Consider the following 27,578-nt stretch of genomic DNA (forward strand, 5'->3'; position numbering starts at 1 on the left):
CGGATGTGTAACGCGCTAGCTCGACATCACGCTCGCGCAGCATCTCACCGTACTTCGACTGCAGCTCCTCCTCTGCGCGGCGGTGGTTGTCTAGCAGCTGCGTGATGCCTGCTTTGTACGTCTGCGCCTCCGTCTCTAACTCTCGCAGCTTGCTTTCCAGAAACTGCACCACCTGCACCGAGTCCACCTCTTGCTGCCGCAGAGCAGCGCGCAGCATTGCGTTCTCGTCGGCCTTCTCCTTGTACTGGGTGTAGTATGCGTCCGCCGCAGCCTTTGCGGAGGCCAAGTCGGTGCCGACGAGCGAGGCGAGGAACGCCTCATCGCTCGTGCCGGCGCGACTCTTGCGCAGAGTGCCGGGGTGCCCAGAAACCGGCTTCGACCTCGCCTCGTAGCCGCCGACAATGTTGACACGGTTGCTGTTGGCGGGCGGGGCGAGGGCGCTGACGCCATCGCGCGGGCGCTGCCCACGAACGGCAGAGGCCGTCATCGACTTGCGTAGCGACGGCAGCACCGCCACCGTGTTCGGGCCGCCACTCATATGCGCTGTGTTGGGCTACGGGTACGTGTCTGCTCTGTCGAGTTTACATGCAGGGAAAGTGCAACCGCGCACAGATGCCGTCGTTCCCTTCGTTATCTTCGCTTGCACACACACACACACACAGCGTGCACGCCGTACGCGAGGACGCTCGATGATGGGCGAATGGGTGGTGGTTGGTGGTGTCGTGAACCCAACGCAGCCCAAGGGGGACACAAAGAGAGGGGAGCGAGAGGAAAGAGTGTAGCAGAGTGTCGAGCCAAACACAAGTTGCATCAACGGCGACGGTGAGCCATGCAACCCCCATCCTTTCCCTGCCTTCCAACCTTCCTCCGCTGCTGCGCTCCAAGGGAGGAGGCTTACGAGTGTGGGAGATACTTGTACGGATGGCAGTGCCTGAACGCGGCTCGCAGAGGGGAGTTGCACGCTGGATCGTGTATGTTTCCGTTACAGCACGCATGCATGCTTGAGTAGCGTGTGATCAATACTAACGAGTGTCACTGCATCTGTGAAAGGGCGTGAGTGTGTGTGTGTGTGTGTGTGTGTGTGGCGGTGCAGGTTAACCGTCACCACTACCGCTTCCTCCTCTTGAGGCCAGCACACGACTTGGAGAGGGGCACGCATACATACACGTCAGGTACGTGCACAGCCGGCAGACGGGTGATGACGGAGGTGGAGACTAAAAGATGAGAGGCGCGTACTCGATGCCATCACGCTTGGACGGGGTTTGGTGTGTTTCTCCTTGTGTGAACGTTTTCGCTCTGCAACTCCCGCTCGCACAGCCGTCGACTAGAGGGGACTTGCCTCCGCCTCGTCCGTTTCCGCGTGCTTATCGCTCCCATCGTCATCTCCTACAGGTGTCGGTAACAAGTCACCGACTGCTTCTCCCGAGAGCGCCACGAGCCGCGTGAAGTGCGACGCCGCGCTGGGGCGGAACAGATGCATCAGCACCGACCCTGCCACACTCACGTTGAACGAGTCTACCACTGGGTTAGGCAGTGGCAGCGTCACTAGCTGGTAGGGCACACCCCACCTGCCGTTCAGGTCGCGCAGCCCCTGCGCCTCCGAGCCGAGGATGACCATGGCGCCGAGCTGCCTCGGCGGAGGGGCGCAGAGGCCGTCACTGTGACCTGCCGCCGCACCTCCACCGACCTGCGACGTGGACGCTTCCTTGTTTTTGGCGTTATAGACGTGAAAGCGCTTCGCTACCTCAAAAGCAGGCTCGACCTCCTGCGACGGCACCGCCAGGAACGGCATGAGGTTATGCTGCGCCGCGATGCTGGAGAGTAGCGACACGCACGCCTGCTCCGTCGTCTCCGTCTCGTAGATGCGCAGGGTCGGGCTCAGAGCGGTGCCATCGCTCGCGCGCAGCACCTTCTCCTGCGTCGGGTCGGCGCAGCTGACGAGTACGGCAGCGTCGTAGCCCATATCTGCAGCAGCACGCAGCAAAGTGCCCACATTGCTGGGGATGCGCAGCCCCACCAACACAAGCATGGCTCCCACAGCGTGGTGGCCGAAGGGGTCGTGCAAGGGGTGAGCTGCTGGCGGTCCTGTCGCCGAGAGCTTCGATGACAGCGATGATGACGCGTCGCCCGTGCTTGGCACCGCGGTCTCACTTTGGGCCGGCACCGGTGGTGGGGCCAGCAGTGCTGTGGCATCTCTGATGCAGTTCACTGGCAGCGGGAATTCGGCAGCGTAGCCGTCGCTGTACTCGGCGCTCAACAGGTGCCGCCTTACCGCCACAGGCGAGCAACGCACAATCACCGTCGGCAGCTCCTCTTCGAGGCACCACGCCGGTACCCCGGAATCAGTGTTCGGCACATACACGACATTCGGTCGGATATTGTACGTGCGCCAGATGCGTCGGATCGCACTGGCGCCTCCCACGACGCAGGTGGCATCCGCCTTGCGAATATGTTTGCTGGAGCGCAGCACCTTTGTGGCCGTCCACAGCTGCTGGCCGTGCACCTCCTGCGTTGGCGTGATGGCATACGTGTCCTGCACGCCCTCGAGGACCACCGGCTTGGAAAGCGTACGGAACCGCTGATGGGGCGGCAATGATGTAGAGGCAGCCGCGCGGTGAGGCTGCAGGTGCGGCGGCGGCGACGTCTGAGTTCTGTGGGGGAGGTCTGCGGCTGCACGCTTGGCGTCCTCCCATGTCGAGGTGGAGGCGGCGACAACCTCGGCCTCCGCCACCGTCTCCGTATTTGCAGCTGTCTCTTGATTGCGTTGCCGTGGTGCCGGCGCGCCTGTGCGCCGTGGCCGAGTACCACCTCCAACGACTGTGCCGAACGCCGGCGGGCGCCGTGGCACATATCGCAGACAACAACGCGAGAGGGCGATCATGCCGGCCTCAGAGAACGCGCAATGAAAGCCACACGGGTGTAACAGGAGGATGAGGAGAACACTGCAGCGGCTACTCATTCACGCCACATGGTGGGGAGTATCACGTGTGTTTGCGTGTGTGTGTGTATGCGATACACACGTTGACGGCAGAAGCAGTAGCACCGAGGAGAGGGAAGAGAGAGAGAAAGAGAGACAAGGAAGGGGTGAGAGTGGACGGTTGGCCGAGGGGGTGTTGGTGGTGGTGGTGGTGGGAAAGAGCGTTCTGCGTGGAGTGCCCGAACCCGTTTCGCATTGCCTGCCAAACAACAAACGCGGGTGCACCGCGGACGCAAGAGAGGAAGAGGGGTAGTGACGAGCATCGACAGTCGTAGTGTGGTGAGGTGATGAGGAGGGCGTGAAGAGAAGCAACATGCAAACGGCGCTACCGCGCCTGCGTGCCGCACCCACAGAAAGCTTCCCGGGCTCACCTGAAGGAGACGCTGCTTTGGTGCGCCGCAGTTGTGTAGGGCCCCGTCCGTGCTTCTGTCGAGGCCAGGTGAGGGCGGGGCCCTTTTCTATCAGCAGTCGAAAAGGCAACGAAGCGAGTGCACGCGCACGCGATGCGGCTTTAGCGAAAGTTCGGATGAGAGCGCATGCTGCGACTCCATCCACCGGTCGCTGTGCCGGCGCGAGAGAGTCGCACATCCTCCATGCCGTCGCTCTCGCGGTCGAGCGCCTCGCGCAGCTCACGCGGCAGCACGTCATGCGTGAAGTTGTCCCACTCGGACTCCTTTCCGGACTTGATGGCTTCCTGCCGCGCCTCGTCGCGGTTTCGGCGCCGCTGCATGCGCCGCTTGCGCTCCTGTCCTTGCTGAATCACCTTCTGCAACGTCAGGTCCTCGCGGAACTCGCGCTTCTCGCGGCTCTTGCGCGTCACGAGGTAGTCAGCACGGTGGTGCCACTGGATGAACGTCTCCTGCAAGAACTTCTCTGTCTTACGCTGATCATGCGTGAGGAGCCAGCAGAAGTCTTCCTCAGCGCGGCGCTGCACGCGCTCTTTCAGCTCCCTGCTCCACGCAATGTCGGACGAGCTGGTGCCACCCTCGGAGTGGTTGCGCAGTCCGCACCGCAGGCGCTCCTGATCATTCATGTAGTTCGCCAGCAGCTCTGCCTCTTTCGTCGGTGGCAGTGAAAAGTGGAGCTCCGAGTAGAACCACTCCAGCCATGGAATGCACTTGACCTCCTCGGCGAGGGCCATCACCTGTCCGAGAAACAGGTACTGCGCGCTGTGGTTGAGAAAGTCAAAGCACTTGCCGACGCGCAGCTCCTCTGTCGCTGGCAGGGTGCTGCTGGGCACAAGATACCAGCCAGCGGGCTTTGTCGTCCAGCACGACGGTGTAAGGGCGACGCTGCCGCTCCTCACGAGCCGTGACACGCGGGTGGGCCGCAGCATGGATGGCCTCAACAAGGAAGAAGGGGTGGTGGTGGGGGGGGGCGTACACGTGTGCCTCCCTGTATGCGCGCGAGTGCCCCTATTGGACAGATGCTCTGCACAGGAACGGCAGTCAACGCACGCAACATGTGTGGATTACCAGAGACGAGTGCGGATCGCACAAGAGGACCAGTGCGACACAGAAAGGGAGGGGGATTCATGCTTGTGCGCGCGTGTGCATTGTCCAACGCGGTCGGCGAGAGAGGGGGAGAGAGATGGCAGCTTTACGGACACCGCGAAAGCCCACGCCAATCAGAATGATGCACCGGCTCCCAGCGCCTTGCCCACGCGCGCCTGGACATACTTTTCTTTCCGTTTCCTTCTCTGTGCGATATCGATGTCAGCGTTAACACACACACACACACGCAGGCAGGCAGGCAGGCAGGGCGAGCGCGAGCGCGACAAACAACACGTCGAGGGCTGCACAGTGAGGCGGGGCGAGACGGCGTCACCGCTGCTCATCGCTCCCTTTTCGGTTTGCCTTGCCGCTCCTTCCGCAGCGCATGAAAGGCCAATTCGTCGCGCGTTGGCGCCGTTGCCTGCCTTGCACTCGACACTTCCCCGCACATCCACAGGCTCTCACTGCAGCGCCAGGCAATACGGGCAGAGGCCGATAGTGTGGAGGACAAAGTCGTTACAGGCGTTGCAGCGGTACGAGGCACACGCGCTGCACTGCCACACCTGCGCTCCATCCACCACAAAGGTTGCCGTCGCTGATGAGCTGACAGGGTTGCCGACTCCGCCATTGCGTGCGTGCCCCATCATCACCTCTGCTATAAAGCTGGTCATGCAGAGACCGCACCGTACTGGCTGCTGCATCGTTGTTTTGACGACGCCGCCCTCCTGTGCGGTGGCCGTTGCTGCAGCGCTCAGGTTGTCAGCCATCGGCGCTGGTGGCGATGCGTCCCGCATCACGCGGAGCACCTTTGCCGGTGGCACCAGAGAGTTGTGCGATACAAACGTGCTGTACAGCATCGGCGCGCTGCACAGCAGCAGGCGGCACATGGAGCAGGTTGTGGGAACAGTGAGTTGGATAAGGTGGCACTGAGGGCATCCCAAGTAGAAGGAGCGGGAGGAGGCAGCGGGTGATGGTTCTGCGCTGTCGGATAACGGAGCCTCGAGATACACGGGGCATCCAATAGGTATAAGGTACGGTGCATCGGCGCCATCGCTGTCATCGTCGTCGACTTCGACATCTTCATCATCCTCCTCGCGACATCGCTTGACTCGCTGCCGGCAGGCACCTCGCTGGCGCCTCTTCTTCCGCGCCACCGCTACCTGCGCGCGGTGCGCCGTCGACAGCTCGTCCATGATGTGCAGCAGGTGGTCGTAGTTGAGAGGGCAATACAGCGTCCCTCCTGTTTCGACGGTGCACACGTCGAATACATGCACAGCACCGACGAGAGAAACGACACTGATGCGGATGGACAAGACGGCCATGATGTTCACGACGGCGAAGACATCTGTGGGGTCAATCAGAGTGACAGAGGCTGTCAACACAATGACATTGAGCTGCGTCGCTGACCCTTTCCACGCTGCACGCGGGTTACGAGCGGCAACCGACGAAGACTTCTTAGCCGTCGCTGCCGCCAGGGCCGCTACCTCGCGCATGTCCACCAGCTCCGACATGGCCATCCGTAGCCCGTTCTCCATTGACGTGTTGCCAGAGCCGCCGTGCAGGAAGACGTCACGCTCCAGCACGTCGACGATCTCGTTGCGGTTCGTCGTGCACGGCAGCAGGCGGTGACTAATCCCATCTCGCATCACTACCACGCCAAGAGACGCGAGTGGTGTAGAGTCGAGATACCGCTCCACGAACCGCAGCAATGGCGGCCTCATGGCAAGTAGATAGTTGGGCAGGTAGTCTGAGCTACTGTTCATGGCATCGCTGCCGTCGAGGAGAAGGACAGTGCGCAGCATTCTGCCGGAGGAGAAACAGCGAGAGAGGAAGCAAGGGGTCGGGGGACCATGACGGTGGTTTCGTGTCCCGTCTTGCTGCGATTATGAAGGGTAAGGAGTGTGGGAGGGGGCAAAGCAGATCGAAGAAGCGGTGCGTGCATGCACACTGCGTGTTTGTGCGCCTTCGTGCAATTGACGTACCTGTCCCGTGTCTCGCACGGGCGCGTGCCCCGCCTCGTTCTCTACATGTGAGGGCGCATGCGCGTGTGCGTGTTCGTCAGCCGCATCCATCACACGACATGCCGCACAAAAGGCAGCTGCAAGGCGAAACAACGACAACGATACGGGGGAGTTCAAGAGGGCGAAGGTGTTGCACTGGCTGGAGGCCGTAGCATGGTCTGCGGCGCATGATCGAGGAGGATGAGAGACGGGGCAGGAGGGGGGAGGGAGGGAGGCGCAGCGATCATGACCACGCCCTCTGTCGGTCTCGACTGGAAGCGAGAGGAAGTCTCACCGAGCCAGGTCACACGCTTGTATGTGCGCTCTTGTCGAACCAGCCTCCCGTCCCTCTCCGCGCCTCGATACGCGTCTCTCGTGCGTTGGAGGCGCGCGTATGTTGGTGCCGACTCGCTCCTCTCCCCGCCGCTGCCGCCGCACAGTCATACTCCGACACACACACACAGAGGGAAGCAAATTTGACAAAATCTGTACAGACGTACTCTCCTCAGACAGAGAATGCAACTCGAGGACGATAAACGGCAGCCGCACGGCAACGGCGAGCACACAAACACACATCCGTATATGTATACATACAGACGCGCGGGTACGAGTCTCCACCGCTGCTCGCCATCCCTTGCTGCACCTCCTTTCCCCCTCCACACTGCCTCCCACCCAATTCTACTTTGCTTCGAGCTTGCAGGCAGTGAGAAGGGGTGGGTGGCGAGGGGCAGAGGTGCTCGCGAAAAACAGAAAAGGGCTCGGATAGCCTGCATGCACGATTGTGTATCAAAGGACACTCCGTGGCAGCTGTGGCCGCCCAAGCAGCGCAGCGCTGTGTGGCACATACCCCCTCCCTGACTCTCTCGCTCTCCTGCCTCACAGGCATGGGTGGGGTGAGGTGGGCCGAAGAGGAGACACGAGAAGGGGGGAAGAGGGGGTGGGGGTGGGGCAGGTAAGAGGAAGACGGACACCGAGACCATCTCGGTCAAACCACCACCAGCCCCCCTCCGCTTCTCTTCGCCTTTTCCTCCCCATCAGACAACACGACTCACACCCCGAGTCCATCTCCTCGTTCGTTGTCATTGTGAGGCACATCTACTCGCGCCGCTGGCACTTGGCGCACATACAGCGGAAGCCGCGCCGCTCCAGCTCTGCAGTGCGCTCTGCGTAAGGCAGATCCTTCAGGAGCGGATAGTAGTTGATGACGAGCTCCTCGCCACGCGCGACGTCGCGTGTAGTGATCATGGCCCCTGTTTGCCCATCCTCAGCGACGTTCGCCGCGCAGGAGTGGTTCAGCATCGATCGGGGCAGGTTGAGCTCCACAGTGCCGTCGCGGTGAAAGCAGTTCGCCGTGATGCGCGCCAAGACGCCTATCATCTCCTCGTACGGAACGATCGTAGCGATGTGCAACGCGCGCGTGAGGCGCTCATACAGGTGCAGCATTGATCCGGCCAGCACCTGCGGGCTGAATGTAAGGCGGCCGGACAGGATGCGGACCTGTCCCATGGCCGACGGCACCACGTGCTTCTGCATGCCCGTGGACAGGACGCGCAGCACGAGGAGCTGCGCTGCGGCGGCGTTGCGCTCCGCGACTGCACCGGCCTTTGCCGCCTCCGTCATCTGCGCAAAGACATCCAGTTCGATGCTCTGATAGTCTTTGTTACGACACACCGCAGCGTGATAGTGTGCCATGGCCTCCTGCCGGCAGTCGCGGCTGCAGTACTCCTCGTGACAGTCGTCATTCGTGCATGCAAAGTGGCGCTCTGGCAGGCTGGTGCCACAGTACGAGCACAGCCCTTCGTCCGTTGGGTACAGAAGCCATGGACTTGTCGGCTGCACAACGACACTGTTGCGCGGCATGTTCTCCGTCGCCCGCACCCCGCGCCCGACGTGCTCGTTGACGGTCTCAATAGCACAAGACTTGGACAGCATCGGCTTGACAAAGATGTGCAGATGGGAGTCGGTGGAGGGGTACACACCCGTCTGCGTTGCCGGGAACGACTCGAGTGCCTTGCTGCAGCGACGTTGGTGCTCGCCGGAGAGCCTCAGCACCGAAGCGGCCGTATTGTAGTCGGCCAGCGCGAAGTAAGGCTGCCCCAGTGCGTAGTAGGCGTTCCCGCGGTAGAGGAACGCCTCGGGTGGCGTCTGCGGTCCTAGTGTGTTGATAACGTGGTTGCAGTGCCGCTTCAGCTCCGCCGCGCCGTGCCACGCCGCCTTGATGGCATTGACGCTCATTCAGCTTTCCCGCTTGCGAAGCTCTTCTTTCGGTAGACGAAGTGCGTGCGCATAGAATCACGAGTACGGTGATGGATGGGCGGGCAGGCATGCAGACGCTGTGGCTGCTCAAGAGAAGCGCTGAGGAGAGGGAGGGAGGGCAGATGTCGCCGCGTCCCGTCCGCCGTCACTTCGCTTCCACCACAAAAGAGAAAAGGAAAGGAGGAGGAGACGAGGAGCACGCGGTAGAGAGTCGCACATACATACGTTAAGAGAGAGGACAACCACCGCGCCACATGGCGAGCACGCAGGTATGTGTGGCGGCACAAGCGAAAAATCATGACTGCAGCATCCACTGCATCTGGTCGTGTGACGATGGGCGCCGTCAGCACACTGTGCAACGCACATGTTTCAGTGCGACACCTCTTCGCCTCGCTTTTCTCTGACTTTGCAAGAGGCGCTCAACTCGCACGGCGGCGGGAGTCATTCGACAGGTCGGGGCGGGGGAGACCGCGAGAGGACGTGAAGAAGGGGACATGATGTACATGCAGGCTCACAAAGTGCCCGTTTACGACTCGGTCTTTTCCGTCCCCGTTCACACAACAGCACCACACAGCCTGTGACGGACTTGCGCGCCGTCGCTTCCCAACATCCACACGCACTCGACAAGTGCCGCAATGCACGCGCGAGCCCACGAAAGCGCGCCTTCAATGGCGGGGGGGGGGGCGGCCAGGCCCGAACAGAGCACAGAGGGATAGAATAGAACAACAACAACAAAAAAACCAATGCGAGAAACGCCGCACCACCTTTCGTGAGGTGCGCGGTGAGCTGACCCATCCCTTTCCATCACACACTCCCTCTCTTTTACCACCAGACGTACGCGGAACTCGTGTACTTGCTCCGAACCTGCTCCGCCCACTCTCGCTGGCGAGCCAACAGGGCCTCGTAACGACGCAGTTGCCGGTTGTTCGCGTCCAGCCGCGCCGTGTTCAGAGCCACAAGGTGTTGGACACTCAGGCCCACCATCAGCCCCAGAGCCCCACCGACGGCGAGCCCTGACGCCGCCATGCGCATTGCCAACCCCGTGTCGTTTAACACCCACCACGGCAGCACCCCCACCATGGCCCCAGAGAAGGAGAGACCCATCACGTAGTTCGATGTGGAGCGGCACTGCGCATCGTGCGACGGCAGCATGCGCGACTTAATCCACCGCATCAGTCGGTCGCCGACGCAGAAGGCGCACGCGAAGATGGTCATGTTTCCACCCCACTTCACGACACTGGCGAAGACAGACATGTTCAGGATCGACAGCACGCCGACCCCCGACGCCTTCAGGAACTGCACATCCACGTTCATTGCCTGCACAGCCTTTGCGGTGCCGTGGGCGAGACCGATGGCGATGCCGCACTTCGTGCTGAACCACACCACAGACGGCGCCGAGTCGAGGAATGGGTCGAGGCCGTAGTAGTCAACGCGCGGCCGGTACTCGTTCGCCACTCTTGTGAGGGGCCGACCTGTCTCAATAGACTCCATCAACGCCAACCACGGCGCTGTCAGCGCCCCACCCGTGTGCCGCACGCCATTCTCGCCGTGCTCGCTCCGGCGCTGCTGTGGCACGTTTGCCAAGAGCTGAGCAGTTCCGTTTCGGGGCAGCGTGCCGATTGGATGTGGCGACGATGACGTATCACAGTCCTCCTCCCCTTGCGCCACTTCGTCATCTGAGGCTCCCGGCGCTGTGGATGCGCGCAGCCGCCGCGCCTCGTCCTCTAGGCGGTAGCGGGACTCGACCTGGCTCCTCGCCGCCGCCTCGTCGAGTTGGGGAGAGAGACCAAAGTACCGGCGCGCGCGGTTTATGAAGCCGACCAGGTCGTTGTCTTGCTCATATCGACGTTGCCGCTTCACCTCTTGAATGGCCTCCGCCACCTCGAGCTCTTTTTTGTACACCGTAGACCAGTACCCAGGCGCGTTGCGCTCCACAGACGTCAGCGGCGAGCCATCGATGGCCGTGTTCTTGTCTTCCAGCCACGCTGGCGGGCGGGTGTGCAGGTCGGGACCTCGGATCATGGTGGACGAGTAGCTCGGCCGGTGGTGCTCATCAACGAGGTACTCGTAGATGGAGCGTACAAAGCCACTCGCGGTGCCGTCGCGGTACACCTCGCCGCCACCGGGGCTCGTGTATGAGATGCCATTCTCGCGCACCTTGTTGCGGCCAGTGATGCCCGATTGCTCGAAGGCGACCGGGTCCTCCTTGACAGAGCCGTTCGCCGGCGGCATCGTGAACGGTGCACGAGCAGATCACCAGAGCTGCCCACCGACTCAAAAAGAGCAAGGGTGGGTGGGTGGGTCGGAGGAGGGAAGAGATGAGGCACGTGTACGCTTGTGGGCGCTGCAAGGGAAAGAAAGTGAGCGACAGAGCTGTTAGCACCACAGCCAACAATACGCAGAATAGTACCGAACAGAGAAGAAGAATGAACCAGGGACGGGGGGAAGAGCTGTGCTGCCCTGTACAGCAGCTCGCTTGATGGACCCACTCGCGACGGCTCGCGTGCGCTTGCTTATCAGCACTGCCTCTTGCCGATGCGTGTCGCCTCTAGAACACTCCGTCACGAACGAAACACAGGCATGGGCCAGGGGTAGGAGGGGTTACACCCCGCTAAGCCCATCGAGGACAGACTACTGCCATGTGACATCCCACGCCAGTGAGCGAGGAGAGGAAGTAAGAATGAAAAAGGAGAGAGAGAGGGCGGTTGGTATATATGCGTGCTTGCATACGAAGAACATCGTGACGGCACGCAGGTACCGGTGAGAGGGATGAGAGTCCTGTGGTGTGGCACGGTATGTATCTGCGCCGTCCACCGTCGTCCACCTCGACACTCTTCTGCATCATGCCTGTCCACCTCTCCTTCACTTCCCTGCAGTCTTCTGCGCCTCAGCAGGGGTAGGGAGAGGGTGCGCTGGTGAGTCGACGGAGGGCAGCGCGGCCACGCTGGGAGCGGTGCCGGCCGCGAGCCTTCCACCTCGCCTTTACCTTTTACTTTCTTTTCCTCTTGATTGCAGCTCTGCTGACAGTTGCGTCGCGCACCCCACATTGGGGCGAGGGGGGGGAGGCACGAGAACAGCTGCAGAAAAGCACGATAAGTTGCGGACACGTAACAAAGACAGAGTGAGAGAAAGGAGAGGCTGGTACAGCAGCATCAAGACAGCAAGCCGCCGCGTGAAGCCGTGTCCCTTTACCCTACAAAGAGGGTCCGGGACATGACTTGAGCAGAGGCCGATCGACACGTGCGTGCACACCACACAGCGCTGGCGTTCAAAAGACGTCGGTACGCAGCAGAGGTGGCACCGCCGCAGTCGCTGGTGCCCACGCGAACGCAGCAGAAAGAGCCACGGCCAGAAGAGAGCGGTGATCAAACAATAACTGCGCCCAACGAAGAAAAAGGTGGAGGGAGAGAGGGGTGGAGGTGGCGCACCCGCTGCCGGCGGGTCGGAGGCGGCGGTTGAGAGACCGCGACGAAAAAGCGAGCTGGCGACGGCAAAGAAAACACCCCTCCCCCCTTCCCCCCCACACAAAACAAAAACAAAAACAACAAGGGAAGACGGCAACATGTGATACTCGCTGCGCCGACTCCCTCCCCCCTTGTCTTGTTTCTCTCTCTCTTGCTCACACACACACACACACTGTTACGTCTCCATTTCCTAACACGCATGCTGTGTGCGCGTGTTTAGCACAAACTCGGACCGCTTCTTCGCAGCATGCGAGAAAGATGTCCACCACCGCGCATGACCCACCTTATAAAATAGCAGTCCACTGATCTCTGTCCTGCATAACACATCTACACGACACTGCGAAGGCCCGCCAAGTCGTGCGGTTGCGCGCGTGAAGGCGGAAGGGGAAGGAATGATCCTGCCTAGATAATGTAGTTGCCGCCCATCCACCGCTTCGCGATCAGCTCAAAACGACTCGGCTCGTCTTTCAGAATCTGCGCCGCTGTCTTCGCCACGCCGGGGAGCGGGTCATCGTAGTTTGGTAGCGCAAACAGCATCTCAATCGCGACCACCATGTCCTTGATGGTGCACGTCGGCCGCCACTCGGTCTGCATTCCGAGACACACACCCCAGTCCTCCTTGCTGTCATCGCCCTCGATGTTGGGGTGGAAGATGCGGCGCGGGCCGGTGTATCGCACCTTTGGGCCGCTGTAGGGGAAGTCATTGGAGAAAACAAGGCGAAAGTTAAATGTGCCACCTTTCCAGATGCCACGCACCGGCGTGTAGGAGACGTGCACCACGTACCAGTCCATCGAGTCCATCTTCACTTCGCTCATGACCCCGTCCAGCTTCTGCATGTCTGCGCGAATGCGTCCCTGCGCGGCGTTGAAGGAGTTCACGGAGGCGGCGGTGGTGTTGGCGCTTGTGAGCGGCGCCGTTTCGCCGCACTGCTGCGCCTCGAGGAGCTGCTTGCGCTCACGCGTCAGACGGGCTAAGCTCATGGTGCAGTGAGTGTTGCCGTGCAGGCTCCTTCCGCAGAGATGTGATCACTCCCCCCAAAAAGAGTGACGAACACGCCGGGGGAGAGGAAGGGAGGGGGCGAGGCGGCGGAGCTAAACGAAAGACAACGATGCCGAGAAACGTGCGTGTGTGTGCGCGCACTTGTGATGAGGTGGTGGGGGGTGGGGAAGGAGAGGGGAAGCCAGCGGTGGTGATGGAACATAGGCTTGAGTGGCTGTACTAGGATATGCACCGCCTTTTCTCTCTCTCCGTATTTGACCTTGCGTGCAGGGGTGCGGAGGCACAACCCCGTCGAAGAGAGGTGCTAGGGTGTATGTGGGGAGTGTGGTGGTGGTGGTGGTGGTAGGGGGAGGAGGGGCACAGCAAAGGTTGCCCACCTCCGAAACGAAAGAAACACCAAAGAGACCGTCGCAAACTCGCGGTGGCGTGAGCGTGGACATGTGTGCCATGCAGCGGTGAAGTGGGAATAAAAGTAACGAAGACAGCAGGGGAAGGGGAGGCAAGCCCCACGCGGAGATCTTCGATAGGGTGCTTGGTCATGCGTGTGCAGAGAAGAAGAGCAGTGAGCTCGCACCCGTCAGCCACCACTGATTTTCTGCCGGTCGCTGGGGGATTGCCAGCGCACGCACACACGCACCAACATGGGTGCCCGCACAGCAGCTCAGTGACGCGATCGAGGGTCGAGAGGAAAGTAACGGCTCACACCACCACTGCTACAGCGACAGCGGTGTTTCTCGTGTGGAGCTGTTGCCCCCGTTGCTTTCTGGCACGGCCTTCGCCACCAAAAAAAAAACAAAAATGCATCGGCACCGATTCGAAGACACAATGTACAGATCTGGAAAGAAGCGAGCGAAGAAAGAAATGGTACAATCAAGTTGGTACAGATGGATTACTCGTGGGAGCGTCCGAGGGGGCGGGGGAGGGGTGGGGTGGGCTGCTCGACATTTGCGATCTCCGTCTCGGCATGCGCTCACTTTTCTGCCACACATGAGCTCAAACGCCGCGCTACCCCCCTCCCACCGGCTCTGCCACAGATCCCCATTGCGTGGTGCGAAGCGCCCGTAGACACACGCGTTACAGCAATGCACTGACTCGATCATCGGAGCGCAGCCCCAGGCTCAAACTCTACCCGCCACTCCACGCTGAGCAGGTCGCCACCTGGCGCATCGCTTGGGACGGCTCAGGCTCACCCACCAGCGGGCAGCGAGGGCCGACTGAGATGCGGTCGAGTCACGATGACGCTCTACCCATCATGTGAATGTTGCAAGCGTGTTCACTGTCGCAGGTCGCCCCGATGCCACGCCATCAAGGACCTAACCGCCGACATCCGCAGTGATACATCGCACTGACCCCGCCCTCCCCTTAACGTCGTAGGCACCTGACCCCGTCACCCACCAGAAGCGGCTCGGCATTGGAAGGGGACAGGTAGAGGGTGAGGGTGGGAGGTTATATGGCACACTGAAGACGAAAAAGGAGCAAAGGTGGCTGTGATGGTCGGCTTCAACCACGCTGATAAGTGCGTGTGTGTGTGCGCGCGCGTGCATCCATGCGTGCATGGGTACTGTGGTGGGGCACAGTGACGGCGGTGGCGGTGGCAGTCGACATTGCCTTCACGCCATCGTGTAAGAGCCTCGGTGGAGGAGATCAGGCAGGGGACAGAAGGGCAACAACAACACACTGTGGAGCCTGACAGAAGGGAGGGAGACGCGCGCGCGCACACACACACACACACACACACGCAGACATACATATAAAAGCACGAGAGAGAAAAAGGAGGTCGAGAACAGAACAGAGACGACATGTGGGGCGCTCGGCCTTCACACGCAAACAGATACACGTACATGCACGTATGCCATCCCCTGCAACACGCTCATCACCTTCAGCACCCCAGTGGATCCGACAATCCGTTGTCTACCTCGACATCGTGCTTGCGCACGTGGTTGTCGACGCCGATGCCCACCCTAGCTTGGTCATCGCAGCTCAATCTCTTCATTCATGAGCGAGCGGCTGCCGCGGTCTTGTGAGAGGCTGCTGCATCGACCGGACGCGATGGCCACCGCCCGCGCGCGGGCGATGGAGGACGTGGAGGCGGAAGTGCCGCCTGGGCTCATTCCTACGCCTCCTCCATACGTGGAGGAACTAAACGAGACGCCGCTCGTAGACTTATAGGAGCTGCGATGCAGGTGCGGCGACGACTCACGCAGCTCGCTCGCAGGGAAGCAGCGCCAGAACCGAAGCGTCTCGTCTCCGGCGGCCGATACAACTGTTTCACCGTCCGCCGAGAGGGCGAGGTGCAGCACACGTGACGTGTGGCCAATCAGGTTGGCAATGCGCCGCAGGGATGGATAGCGCCAGATGCTAAGCTGGTTGTCCGTGTAGCCATGCGCCGTGACGAGCTCCGTGCCAGCGCGGTTCCACACAACGCCGCACACTTGGCTACCAGTATTGATGTGGTGGACGCACTCGCCCGTGAGCGAGTTCCAGAAGCGTAGCGCCTTGTCATGCGAGCCGCCACCGCTGGCCAGAAGGGCCGGCTGCGTCGGGTTCCAGCTAAGTGCCTTCACCGCCGCGGTGTGCTTATTCAGGAAAAAGATGGGCTGACACTCGCCGTGGCGGTAGGCCCCACTGGTGTCGCTGCTGTGGCTCCCCGTCGAGATGCTCCGGCGGTCCCACAGCAGCAGCTGATTATCGTTGCCGCCGCTCGCCAGCATCGCCCCCGTCGGGGACCATTTGAGGCCGCAAACCTCCGTTTCATGTGCACGCAGCACAGCCGTGGCGCTGGCCAAAGAGAAAGAGGAGGACGGCGATGCCACGGAGGCGGACGTGGAGGTGTCGCGCTCGCGTACGTCACGCAGGACGACAGTGCTGTCACGACTTCCTGATGCCAGAAGCCAACCCCCTAGCGGCTCCCAGGAGAGGGACACGGTGCGGTCTGCGTGCTGCCGGTACGTGTGCACAATTTGCTGTGTCTCGACGTCCCATACCTCCACCGCGCCGCTGTGGCCGCCAACGGCGAGGTGGCACCCATCTGGCGCCCAGTTCAGGCCGCAAACTAGCTGTGCATCGCCCGAGCGGCCATCGCCGTGCAGCCCGCCACCGGTCGGGACGACACGCGGCAGCTCCGTGATGCCGCACGTCTTGGCATCCCACAGGTACACACAGTTCTGCAGCGCGACGCACAGGACGTCTGATGTGGCCGACCAGTCGATGAGGTTCATGTAGAAGTCGTCCTCCATGTCGGCCGCGTCCAGGATGCGCTCCGGCGTATGTGGAATAACACGGAAAGAAGGGGTTGTAAAGTTGCGCGTGCGGTTGCACTCGAACACGACGCCGAGAGACGCGTCGAACCGTGCGCCTTCTGCCATGCCGAGCTGATTCACCTCCGACATGGCAAGCGGCACGCGAGCGGGCACCGAAGCCATGTGCCTGCGGATTGCTACAGACGATGGCAATGCTTGTTCATCCTCTTCGTTGCACATCCAGTCTGCCTCCAGCGCGTCATCGTCGTTTTCGCCGTCGTTTTCGTCGGCTCGATGGCGCCGGGCACCGCTGCAACCGAACGCTGAGCGGCTGCCTAGCCCTGTTGTTCCATCCTTGACGGGGCTGCTCACCTCTTCCGCCTCCTCGGCGTGGCCGCAGCCACCGATGCTGCGCGCGGCCATGCCCAGCGGTCGCGCGGCGGTGTCATTCACAGGCAGCACGGTGGTTTGCTCTACATCGCTGAAAAGGGTGCGCGCGAGCTTCGTTGTGTACGGCTCGAGCTCCATCGCTGAGGACGGCGAGCTCCTGCCATCATCGCCAAGCTGGCCGCCACATCCGCCGCTCGTATCGACGCCCGTGAAAGAAGGACTGCTCCCACTGCGCTCGCGGCTGCTGCGCACTGTGGTTGATGGGTGGAGATGCATCTTTGCGAAGACGCTGCTCAGCCGCGCACTGCTGGGCGTCATGGCGGTGCTGCCTACCCGTGGAAGACTCCGGTGTGATCGCGGTGAGGCGACCGTGGCGTGGCGCGAGGAGCTGCGGTCCGCGGCGTACCGGACCAGGGAGTTGTAGGAGTCCTCCAGTGACGAGGACACGTCAAAGGACGGATCACGCGATGGGCTGCGGATGGCGAGGTGATACTGCTGCTGCTGCTGCGCGGCCCGGATAAGCATTGGTGTCTTCCGTTCGCGGGAGGTCAGGAGAAAGTGTGCGATCGATGTTGCCTGTCGCGAAGGGGCTGAGACGTAGCGGTCCACCGACGCCTGCGAAGACAGCGGCGGCGGTGAAAGACGGGCGTGGCTCTGAGCGTGCCTGCGATACTGGTCAAGCGGCGAGGAGCGGGAGGAAGGACCGCGCAGATGGGAGGAGTCGACTGAGTTAGGCGTCGCATTGCCAGGGCGTCGCGGAGCGGGCGAGGATGGGGAGGCAAAGAGAGTCTCCGTCGTGGCGGCGGTGGTGCCAGGCGTGGTGGCGTGCGCAGCGCGTGGCGGTGTTCCGAACTCCATGCCGCTGAAAGGGGATGGGTAGGAGAAGGATTCAGCACGAGTGCACAGAAAAGGGATGGTGGGGAGGAGGGAGGGAGGCGGCGGTGGCAGGAGCAAGTGGACGACGAGGGCAGACACGCACAATAACAACAATGAGAGGGTGCGTCTGTCGGCCCTTCTGCGTGTGCGCCAATGAAAAGGACGGGTCGGGCACAAGAAAAAGACGGCGAGGTGGCGAAGGAACAGCACCTCCGCCTGCGCGTGTGTTTCTGGAAGAGGGGGTGGAGGGGGGAGGGCGTTGGCGTGCTCGCTTCTCCTGCTCTGCCTGTGTACGTATCTGAAGGTCTGTGGTGGGCCTCACGGTCCAAGAGCAGAGAGGGAGGGAGACACCGGCGGCTTTGAATGGGGCCTGCTGGAAGCGAAATGCGAGCGAGAGAAGGGCTTATAAGTGAGCGAGGTTGGGTGAGGGGGCGGGCACACACGCCAACGTACGAAGCTATGTTAGTGCGCGCGGCTGTGCACGGTCGCGCGTGCGTGTGTGTCGGCGTTTGGTGACGGAGGGCGACGGTCGCCGCGTATGGCTGAATGGCGCGCCCTGCGACGGTGTTGATGGAGCGCGACGCAGACGGAGAGGCCTCGGGCACCGACACACAGGCACGCAAAGCCGAGAAGACCGGCCGCAAGAAAGAAGAGAAGCGTGTCAAGAAGAAGTAAGACGTAAATAATGACGGCTGAGAAGCCCCTTTAGTGATTGTGGCAGGCTGGGAGTGGGGAAGGAGGGGGAGGGCGGGTCGGCTGGCGAGGGAATGACGACTCGCACACACACACACACACACCTGCACCGTCACCAGACGCCGAAAACAATGAACACAATAACAGCACTAGCGTACTGCTGTGCCTACCGCTCGTGCAAGCCGTTTCAAGTGCGTCGATGGACGGATTTAGAGGTATGTGCATGTGTGCATGGAGCACAGGCGATGGAAGAAGGTTGGAGAGGGAGGCGATAGAGAAAGAGCAGAGCAGAGCAAAGAATGGAGGGAGTGGGGTGTTGGGCATCTAGGGTTCGATCGGAGCGCCAACCTATGGTACAGGGTGCCTTCGGGGATGGAGGTGAAGCCGGAGGGCCGTGCACGCACGCACGCGCGCCTGACCATCTGCTTGCAGTTCGATGGAGAGGGAGAGGGAGAGCAGATACAGGTCTGTTCGTGGGAGCGGCGCAGATACCGTTTGTATGTATGTGTTTGTGTGTGTGTGGGTCGATCAGCTTTCCATACGCCGATGCTGAACAGGAGGCGTACGTTGACACCAAATAGAGATCCGAATATAGACACCGGCACAACACCAACCATGAAACAATCGGAAAGAAAAGGGCAGCGCAAAGGGCGAGCGAGAGCGCAGCGCATGCATGCACTCGAGAGGGAGTGGTGGTGGTGGTGGGGAAGCACAAGAAGAACAGAATGCCGTTGTGCTGACAATGGTGGTGAGCAGAGATGAGGGTGAGGGAGACGGCGCAAGCGACACACACACACAGACAACGCGCGTAAGGACAGCCAACAGTACTCACGCACACTTCTACACGAGCAAGCCACAACGAAAGCGAAGAGCAGAGAATCCGTGCTCTTCTGCTTGTGTGACCCCCGTAGGAAGAGGGGAGAGGGGACGAAGGGAAGGCAGAGAGCCTGTGATACACAGCGAAGCGAAACAAAATCAAACAAGGGGGAGGGGGGAAACAAAACTGAGCACACCTCGGCGAGGGTGAGGGATGGGGGCGTGGCAGAGGTGTCTTGCCTCTGCGCCTAAGTGTATGTCTGTGAGCCAGAGAATAGGCGGGCCTGTGCGAGCGGCGAGGCGGGAGGGGGGGGAGAGTCATGCACACAGATCACCACCACGAATACCAAACGGAAGAAGGGGGAGGGGCGTGACGCCATCACGGGTTTCTTTGTGCCGATGGCCGCTGGCCGTCGCTCCGCTCATTTTCTCTTCGGTTCGTGTGTTGTGTATGCGCCCGCATCGGAGGGGGAGGGAAGTAATCGATGAAGGGGGCGGGAGCAGGGAAGGCACCGAGTGCGCGCGTGTGTGCTTGTGGTAGCGTGAGTGGAAGAGAGCCTACATGAAAACAGCTACTTGACAGCATCGACTGCAATCTGTCAAGGAGGGGGGGGGGTAACGCACCAACAATCGAAACGGACACAGGCCACCTACTCCCCTGCAGCAACAACATCACGAACATACGCACGTATTGGCACATATCCATACATAGACACACGCACACATGAGAGCGAATAAACAAGACCACTGCCCACGTACGTCGGATCAGCCGTTGAGACATTGCAACGCGATAGATCCACACACCCGGACACACAGACACACGTGCACTCGCGCGAGTATGCGCCATACAAAGACACATCATTGTTGTTGCGGTTCGCGATTCACGTACCTAAGCCTCGGGAAAAAGGAGAGAGGGATGGAGAGTAGGGGAGGAGGAGGCGGAGGAGGTGAGGGAGGAAAAGCACTCACGTATACACACAAGAATCGTTGTACGTGCGTCTGCCTGGTGAGACAGACAGACGCACGTACTGCATGAATGATTCCACGTCTTGCGACAGGCAAACATACGCACACACAAACAAAACAAACCAATACAAAAAAAAAATGTGTGTGTGTGTGTGGGGAGGGGGGATGAGGTGAGATGGGGGGGGGGATGGGCGGAGCACCACTGCGGAGCGTATACATGGAGAAACACACACACACTAAAAGAGGAAGTGCTGCATGCATCCACTCTCGCAATGACAGTCGTGCCTGTACACCCATTCGCACATCAAACAAGACGAAGAAAAACCAATCAATGAGCGAAACAACCGAAGACAACCTGAAAAGACCTCAGCCACACGGAGTGGGAGGGGGGAGGGGGACGTAGCGCACATGCCCCCAGAGGGGAAGGGGGAGAGAATGCAGTGTGTGCGGTGGTGGAGCAGATGATTATCAAGAACACGAAACCACAGACGACGGCACACGGAAATCATGGGCACCTCCCCGACACAGACACAAACGCATGCGACAAGCAGAGCTCCCGAAGAAAGGAAAGGAGGAGGGGAGATAACGCCAGAATGAAGGGGTGCGAGCGAAAAGCAGACACGCGCACGCACACCGAGAGGCAGATGAGTGACACACCAACAACAAAAATGCCGACATACCTAGACACATGCATGTGTGTGTGTGTGCGCGCGCGCAATGGGATGGAGGCGCACAGAGCGAGGGCCACAATACATCGACCCCTTGGAGAGAGTCCACCAGATCACACGTGCTGGCAAAATTTAGTTTCCACACGAACACGCGAGTGGCGAGCGAGAGAGTTTGGAAGGGCGGGAGTGGGGACGAGAAGAGAAGTAGAAAGAGAGAGAGAGAGAGACAACAACGATGACGGTACCCTATGATTTCCCTTCCCTCGACAAGCATGCGCACACGCCACGCAAATTCGTCGTTGTTTCGTCCTCTCTTCGATTCTCCTCCAGCCTGCCCTTCGCTACAGTCTGTGACACGATCACGCGTAGAGGCTTCGCATTGTGCTCACGATGAGCTCCGCCTGCTCGGCGTCCAGCTGCTCCGGGTCGCCGCCGCGGACGCGCGTGAGACAGGTGCTTATGGCTGCGACAATGTTCGTGCGCACGGCGCACGACGTGCCGCTGGAGACGACGACCAGTACCGGGATATTGGCGGAGAGCGAGTCGTACAGGTATGACACGAGGCTGTGATAGCCTCCCTCCTCTTCGTTTTCGTCGTCTGTGACGAAGAAGTATGACTCAACGTAGTTGCGCGCCGCCTTGCCGACGATCGGCGGCAGCGCCTCGCTCGGGATCGCCTCCGCCGGTGCGCTCAACGAGAAGGGTGCCTCGGCCGCTAATTGCTGTCGCTGCTCTCGGCGGTCCTGCAGTGCCTTGGAGAGGACCGAGAAATACACCTCCAACTCTTCGCTGAGAAAAAGCCCGTTGGGGAACCGCGGGTCAGCGCACTGACACAGCACCACGTGACGCGTCTTGCACAGACGCAGCGTCTGCGCGCGGTAGATGGCCATGTTATTGACGGCTAGCCACACGGCCGGCTCTACGCTTGGGATGCGCACGGGGAAGCTGTCGTCCCATACAATCACGGCAGGAAGGCGGCTCTGCCCCCCTGTGGCTGCCGCCGCTGTGGATGTCGTTGCATTGCTGTCGGTTTGCATGTGCGTGTCCCACTGCTCCATGAGGGCGGGTATGGCGTCGAGTACGAGCTGCAACTTATGCGTTGTCTCCAGAGCATCGGGCAGGCGCTCAAGGGGGTTGCCGCTCAGCCGAACGTGCCGCAGGCACGGCGCCGCTAGGACAGACACCACCTCGCTACGGCTGCTGCCACCGCGGCCACGCAGGCTTGTCCGTGTGGTTGAGGACGACACTACAGAAGCAGCAGGCACCGCTACCGTGTTCGGCCCTATGCACGTCGCTGTGGCTGGCGTCGGAACTCTGAATGTGACAGGGAACGGCTCTACGACAGTGATGGTTGTAGTTCCGACGCTGGTTATGAGGTTGTGGTGCAGGCTCAGCCGCTCCAGGAACAGCGCCTTCGTAACGAGCGAGCCGGGAATGGAGTCGATGCGGTTGTGCGAGAGGTCGAGGCGCACGAGGCGCGGTGCCTCCAGGACCTCTTGCGGAATCGTTTCAAGCCGGTTGAAGGTGACAGCAATGTCCATCAGCATTGAAAAGGTGGAGAGGCGCAGCGGCGCAAGGCGCACGAGTGCATTATGACTCAGCCGCATTTCGGCAGTCACCTGGTGGAGCCTGTTCAGCTTCTCTAGCGTGGCGGGGGCAGTGAGAGTGACCTGCGTCAGCTCCAGCTTGGGTTCCTGAGTGAAGAGATGATGCTCTACGGCTTCTTCCACCGCCGCCGCCGCCTCCTCTTCGTGACCCGCGCAACGGCCCACCCGGAGGTGGCCAGCGTCTTCTTCGTCCTCTCCGTCGCTGCCGCTACCGTCGCTACCACCGTATACGTCGCGGCTGTTCATGACGTATGCGTTGCCCTTCTCCGCACCAGCACCACCACCGCCAACCTGGTCGTTGGTCCCGCTGTGGCGGGCCGTCTCCACCTCCTTCTTGCGCACGCGGCGCAACGCACGCACACCATGGAAGCAGTCTTTAAGGTTCTTGCCCCGATGCACCGACTCTAGCGCCTTGTCATACAGCTCGGCAAGCAATGGGAGCTGCTGCTTCTGTGGCTGCACTGCTGCGCCCCCACCGCTGGTCGCGAGCACCGCGAAGATGGACCGTGCGGCGGTGCCAGGTACCGCGCCATGCACGTCAACGTGGCACTCCGCGAAGAACGGATGCCGCGTCGCCGCAGGCAGCAGCAGTCGCTTGCTCAAATTCTTCTCCAGCATCTGTGCCAGCAAGTCGCGTAGAGGCTCATCGCCGATTTTCGGAATGGGGACGGGGCTCTTGCTCATCAGCAGCGATCGATGCTGCACGAAGGACGTGGTCGACACCGGTAGCGTACCGCATGCCATCTCGTATACTGTGAGCGCAAAAGCCCAGCTGTCGACCACTTCACCGGACACCTCCTCGCCACGCACCTGCTCTGGACAGCTGAACGCTGGCGTCCCCTCCGCCAGCTTTGTGCGGATTTGGCTGTTGCAGGTCCCGAAGTCAGCGATCTTGACAACGCTGTCACGGTTGACCAGGCAGTTCGCCGGCTTGATGTCGCGGTGGTAGAGAAACTCGGAGTGCAGGTGCAGCAGCCCACGAAGGATGTCGGCGCCGTACTGGCGCACCTGCTCGAGAGGCAGCGCCGGGCCACCGAGCACGTGCACAGGACCCTTCTCGCAGTACTCCATGATGATGTACACCTTCTGCGAGTCGACATCCTCGATCACCTCCTTCAGCTTCATCACGTTGGGGTGGTCAATGAACTTCATGACGGCAATCTCCCTCAGAAGGTCATCTTCGCTTATGCCTGCCATGGCGGCCTTGACCCGGCTGCGGCCGAGGGTGATGCCGGGCAGCGCCACTTTCTTCTGACGCCGCAGTATCTTCAGCGCGAAGAGCTCCTGAGTGTGAACGTGCTGTACCAGCTTCACCTTCGCGTACGAGCCATGACCGATCTGCCGCACCACGACGTAGTCGTTGATGACCTTGTTACCGCCGCTGTTGCGCGTCTTGGTGACAACAGCCCCCTCGTGCACCGAGTTAGAGCGCGACTTGCGTTGGAAGCGCTTCAGCTCGTGCTCGTGTGGGTGCGTCGGGCCGGATGCTAGCACGAGAGCGGCGGACTCGATCGGCAATGGCTTGCAGCTAACCTGTTCCTCCCTCATGGCAGCCATCGCTGCTGACAGGGATGATGCCCGCTCCATGGCATTCTCTGGCTCCTCATGCTGAATAAAGCACTCCTGGCATACAATGTAGTCGCACTGGTCACAGCGGTACACCAGCTCGACATCATCGATGACGCGCTTACACTTGAAGCAAGGGTTGTAGAATAGACTGCTCACGCCGCCATCGCCGGACAGAGAGAAGATGGAGTCGCCGCCGAAGGTGCGGCTGGAGTTGTTATGGTTGTCTTGTATGGACAGCATCGCGTGTGTCGGGTCGTGCACGACTCGCACCGCCTCGAGGTCGAAGCGGCAGTCCTCGCAGAGGAAAAAGTCGTCGCATACTTCACAGGCGAAAGCGACGGTGGCGTTCCGGCAGAGCGCGCACTCGCGAGGCTGATTGCAAAAGACGGCAAGCCCGTTGCTGTGCCGCTGCTGATCGAATCGCTCCACGCGCGTGGCCCTACCCATGGCGTAGCCGCTCTGTGGCCGACTGCTGCCCCCGCCAGTGGCGAGGCCGCCAAATACGTGCGAACCCCCTAGGATATCTCGGCCAAAGTCGCTGCCGCTGGAGAGGACGTGTGGGTTGTTGGGGGTGTCGGCCAGACTCAGGAGACTCACCGTGCTCTGCGAACGCTTTCGGGAGAGGTCGATCCATTTCGGCGACTTGCTGCGCCACCCACCTCCCACACCGATGCCAAAGCTGCCCGACGGCGCCATCATTCCGCGGGTAACACTGTACGGTCCGGAATCCATTGTCGTTGAGGCTGGAATGCCGCGGCCTTTTGGCGTGTTGTCCTCCTCATCCCACTCGATGCTGAAGCCGCCATCGTTCACGTGGGGCGGCTCGATTTGGTGCTGCTTCTGCGACGGCAGCGCGACAGCGCCGGAGGCGGATGCGCTGGAACCGGCGAAGCCGCTAGCTGGAATACTCAGACGCTGCGGCGGGGAGATGGAGAGACACGCGGTAGGGGTGGTAGCGGCTGCCTGGAGCACCCGCGTCTGCGTAAGCTGGAGCGGTGTCTCCTTGGCGTCAGGAGGAACGGGAGACATCGTTGTGAGGCTCGAGTGGGCATGGCCGCCATCGCTCAGTCGCCGCTGCAGAGCTGTGAAGGAGGAGGAGCTAGCCGTGGTAGAGTTGAGTTTTCTTTCACCGGAGTCGCCGGCCGGTGTGTGGCTGCCAACGTTCAACAGAGTGCGCTGCGGAAAGGTGAAGCGGGTGCGCGTGCTCTTGTCTGCTGACGAGGGAATGACCACCACTTCATCCTCGCCGCCGTCGCACTCGTCTTTTCCGAGCTGGTTTGGGTAGTGGATAGCGCCGATACCTCTGCCGTGTGCCTGCCCCTCCGTGCCGCTGCTGCTCCTGGCGCGACTGGGATTCTCGCTGACCGCAGTACATGCGTCATTCGGCTGGTCCTTGTTGCTATTCTGGCGGTCGGAGACGACCTGGTCGCTGGTTCGGCTCGCCGAGTAGACGTTCCTCTTGAGCGGCGCGTCCTTATCTGCCTCCGGCGAGGCATGCGTGGAGGCACTACAGCCCATTCTTCGTCTGCCCCTCTTCGCTCGCGTAGAATGCGGAGGCTATGGGGAAGGAGAGGTGGGGTGGAGGCTAGATAATCTGCACACACGAATCCACGCAAGCTCAAGCCCTCGCCCACGTGCGTGGCAGAGCGGGAGCGGAGGCTAGCAGGGGAGGGGAAGTGAGGGGGCAGATACCTGCTTACCTCCCTGAAAGCGTCCTTATGGGCTACCGTGAGTGCCTCTTCCTCTCCTCCCGATGCGGCTGTCCTCAGTTTCGTTATTCGTCGTCGTTGCCCCTTGTAGAGGGATCGAACCAGCCAGGTGTGAGGGGGTGCTGTACGTGCGTGTGTGTGTGGTGGGGACGGGGCAGAGGGGAGGGGGATCGAGAGGCAGAGGGAGGACGTGCATGGGGGCGTGTGGTTGCAGTTGGGTGTGTGGGTGAGGGGCAAGTCATCGTCATCGAGCATGCGCATGTAACGCGGCGCATGCGTATATTTGTCAGCCAGGGCAATCGCGGAAGCGGCGCGGGCCACTTCGTTCCTCCGGCCATACCCACCTCCCCTCTCTCTCCTCCGTCGCCAACGGCTGCGTAGGCGATCCATGGGTTTCGGTCCCTACGCTTGGTCCAAGTTGGGTTTGATGGCCATCTTCGACGCAACTTCGCTTGAATCGCGGCACCAGAGGGAGGGAGCGTGCTGTACACAGGCATAAAACGTGTCGACACACCATCAAGTCACCCGTGCTTGTCCACAGCATCCATACGGACAACGAGAGGGCGAGGAAGAAGAGTAGATAAGAAAACAAAACATTCTAGACAACTGATGCTGCTAGGGAGAGGGGAGGAAGGGAAGAGTGCTGTGTGCGTGTGTGCCCAGCTGCTCAGCTGTTGTTCTGCAGAAGCTTCTTCACATCTTTGCGCGGCCACCAGTCGGGCAGGTGCGTCTGCACCGGCGTGCCGTCCTTCAGCTGCAGCCCCGGCACCGTATGCGTTGCCTTGTCCACGTAGCGCAGGCGAAAGAGGCCAATACCAACTTGGCCACACACGCCTGTCACCTCACCGATCTTTTCCCTAGCAGCTGAATAGAGGGGCTCCCCTACCTCCACCGGCCACGTCTTCGTGACGGCGCCCTCGTCAGTGATGATACCCGCCGCTGGTGGGTCCACATTCGCAGGGCCGAAGTGGAGCGGCACCGTCCGCTTCCGCGTCACGAGCATCACGTGCGTTCGATGCGTGAGCTCCTGCCCAACGTAGCACCCCTTGTGAAAGCTGACGCCCTTTAGAAAGTCCAAGTTACCTTCGAACGGGAGACTCTTGTTGCACTTGAACACATCTGGCCCCTCGCCGATGCCCCGACTATACAGGAGTGTTGTATATGAATCGGGAGAGGAGAGCGGAGGGGCCCACGTGGCGGGCACGACGCACTTCCGCAGACAAAAGCTAGGTGACGTGACGGCGGCCGGTGGAGAGGAGGAGGAGGGCGGCGGCGGTCGTGGGAAGAGCGCATCATTGCGCGGGTCGAGGAAGCACTCTGTGTGCCGCTCCTCCAGCGTCTCTGGGGACAACGACGTGACTGAGCTCTCCCTCGCGTCACACCCACTCGCGGAATCACGGCTGCGTTGCGCATCCGCAGACGTCTCCTCCAAGGCGGCCAGCACCACGAGCTCTTTGCCGACATCATCGATGTGAACCTTCTTGCGCATCTTCATCTCTGTGAGGTGGTCCAACAACTCTGTTGCGCTTCTCTCATGCACGTCAACGAGGATGGAGGCCTGTCCCTCGTGGACCTGCTTGCACTGGTACAAGTGCGCGTCGCACAGAACGCGGCCGGTGAAGTAGAGGAAGCAGCCGTACATGCTTCCAGCGGGGTGGAGTTCGCGGAGGTCGTTGGTGAAGATGCCTTGCAGAAAATCGTGCGCGTCGGTGCCACGCACCCGCAGAATGCGGCGACTCGGCAGTCGACACACAAATGGCGCTAGCGGCTTCATTCTTACGCCTATGTTGAGCGCGCTGCGAGGGAAAAGGGCGAGGCGGAACAACAGGCGGTATGATGCGCCTCGACAGGGCTA

The 27,578-nt window shown here is 61.1% G+C and overlaps 10 protein-coding genes across 10 annotated transcripts in view; all 10 read right to left on the bottom strand.

The window, feature by feature from the left end:
* Window positions 1-538, bottom strand: part of LMJF_24_1650 (conserved hypothetical protein) — a gene marked incomplete at both ends in the record, with an annotated part of 1,605 nt that extends 1,067 nt beyond the window's left edge. Inside the window, one exon of the mRNA XM_001683630.1 lies at window positions 1-538. This exon is cut by the window's left edge and continues 1,067 nt beyond it. Coding sequence (XP_001683682.1) covers window positions 1-538 — 538 coding nt within the window.
* A 786-nt stretch (window positions 539-1,324) lies between these two features.
* Window positions 1,325-2,881, bottom strand: LMJF_24_1660 (conserved hypothetical protein; the record flags this gene model as incomplete). Its single annotated transcript, XM_001683631.1, has 1 exon — window positions 1,325-2,881. The coding sequence occupies one exon, from the start codon at window positions 2,879-2,881 to the stop codon at window positions 1,325-1,327; it is 1,557 nt and encodes a 518-aa protein (XP_001683683.1).
* A 607-nt stretch (window positions 2,882-3,488) lies between these two features.
* On the bottom strand, window positions 3,489-4,313 carry LMJF_24_1670 (conserved hypothetical protein; the record flags this gene model as incomplete). Its single annotated transcript, XM_001683632.1, has 1 exon — window positions 3,489-4,313. The coding sequence occupies one exon, from the start codon at window positions 4,311-4,313 to the stop codon at window positions 3,489-3,491; it is 825 nt and encodes a 274-aa protein (XP_001683684.1).
* A 618-nt stretch (window positions 4,314-4,931) lies between these two features.
* On the bottom strand, window positions 4,932-6,272 carry LMJF_24_1680 (conserved hypothetical protein; the record flags this gene model as incomplete). Its single annotated transcript, XM_001683633.1, has 1 exon — window positions 4,932-6,272. One exon carries the CDS (start codon window positions 6,270-6,272, stop codon window positions 4,932-4,934), a length of 1,341 nt encoding a protein of 446 aa, XP_001683685.1.
* A 1,293-nt stretch (window positions 6,273-7,565) lies between these two features.
* On the bottom strand, window positions 7,566-8,705 carry LMJF_24_1690 (conserved hypothetical protein; the record flags this gene model as incomplete). Its single annotated transcript, XM_001683634.1, has 1 exon — window positions 7,566-8,705. The coding sequence occupies one exon, from the start codon at window positions 8,703-8,705 to the stop codon at window positions 7,566-7,568; it is 1,140 nt and encodes a 379-aa protein (XP_001683686.1).
* Window positions 8,706-9,548: 843 nt separating this feature from the next.
* LMJF_24_1700 (conserved hypothetical protein) lies at window positions 9,549-10,958 on the bottom strand (the record flags this gene model as incomplete). Its single annotated transcript, XM_001683635.1, has 1 exon — window positions 9,549-10,958. One exon carries the CDS (start codon window positions 10,956-10,958, stop codon window positions 9,549-9,551), a length of 1,410 nt encoding a protein of 469 aa, XP_001683687.1.
* Window positions 10,959-12,592: 1,634 nt separating this feature from the next.
* On the bottom strand, window positions 12,593-13,171 carry LMJF_24_1710 (putative ubiquitin-conjugating enzyme e2; the record flags this gene model as incomplete). The annotated part of the gene is made up of 1 exon (XM_001683636.1): window positions 12,593-13,171. The coding sequence occupies one exon, from the start codon at window positions 13,169-13,171 to the stop codon at window positions 12,593-12,595; it is 579 nt and encodes a 192-aa protein (XP_001683688.1).
* Window positions 13,172-15,160: 1,989 nt separating this feature from the next.
* Window positions 15,161-17,677, bottom strand: LMJF_24_1720 (putative cell division cycle protein; the record flags this gene model as incomplete). The annotated part of the gene is made up of 1 exon (XM_001683637.1): window positions 15,161-17,677. One exon carries the CDS (start codon window positions 17,675-17,677, stop codon window positions 15,161-15,163), a length of 2,517 nt encoding a protein of 838 aa, XP_001683689.1.
* Window positions 17,678-21,197: 3,520 nt separating this feature from the next.
* LMJF_24_1730 (putative protein kinase) lies at window positions 21,198-25,532 on the bottom strand (the record flags this gene model as incomplete). Its single annotated transcript, XM_001683638.1, has 1 exon — window positions 21,198-25,532. The coding sequence occupies one exon, from the start codon at window positions 25,530-25,532 to the stop codon at window positions 21,198-21,200; it is 4,335 nt and encodes a 1,444-aa protein (XP_001683690.1).
* An 858-nt stretch (window positions 25,533-26,390) lies between these two features.
* LMJF_24_1740 (conserved hypothetical protein) lies at window positions 26,391-27,497 on the bottom strand (the record flags this gene model as incomplete). The annotated part of the gene is made up of 1 exon (XM_001683639.1): window positions 26,391-27,497. One exon carries the CDS (start codon window positions 27,495-27,497, stop codon window positions 26,391-26,393), a length of 1,107 nt encoding a protein of 368 aa, XP_001683691.1.
* Window positions 27,498-27,578: the final 81 nt, after the last annotated feature.

The sequence above is a fragment of the Leishmania major genome, chromosome 24 (genome assembly GCF_000002725.2).
Source record: "Leishmania major strain Friedlin complete genome, chromosome 24".
In the NCBI taxonomy this organism is placed as follows: Eukaryota; Euglenozoa; class Kinetoplastea; order Trypanosomatida; family Trypanosomatidae; genus Leishmania; species Leishmania major.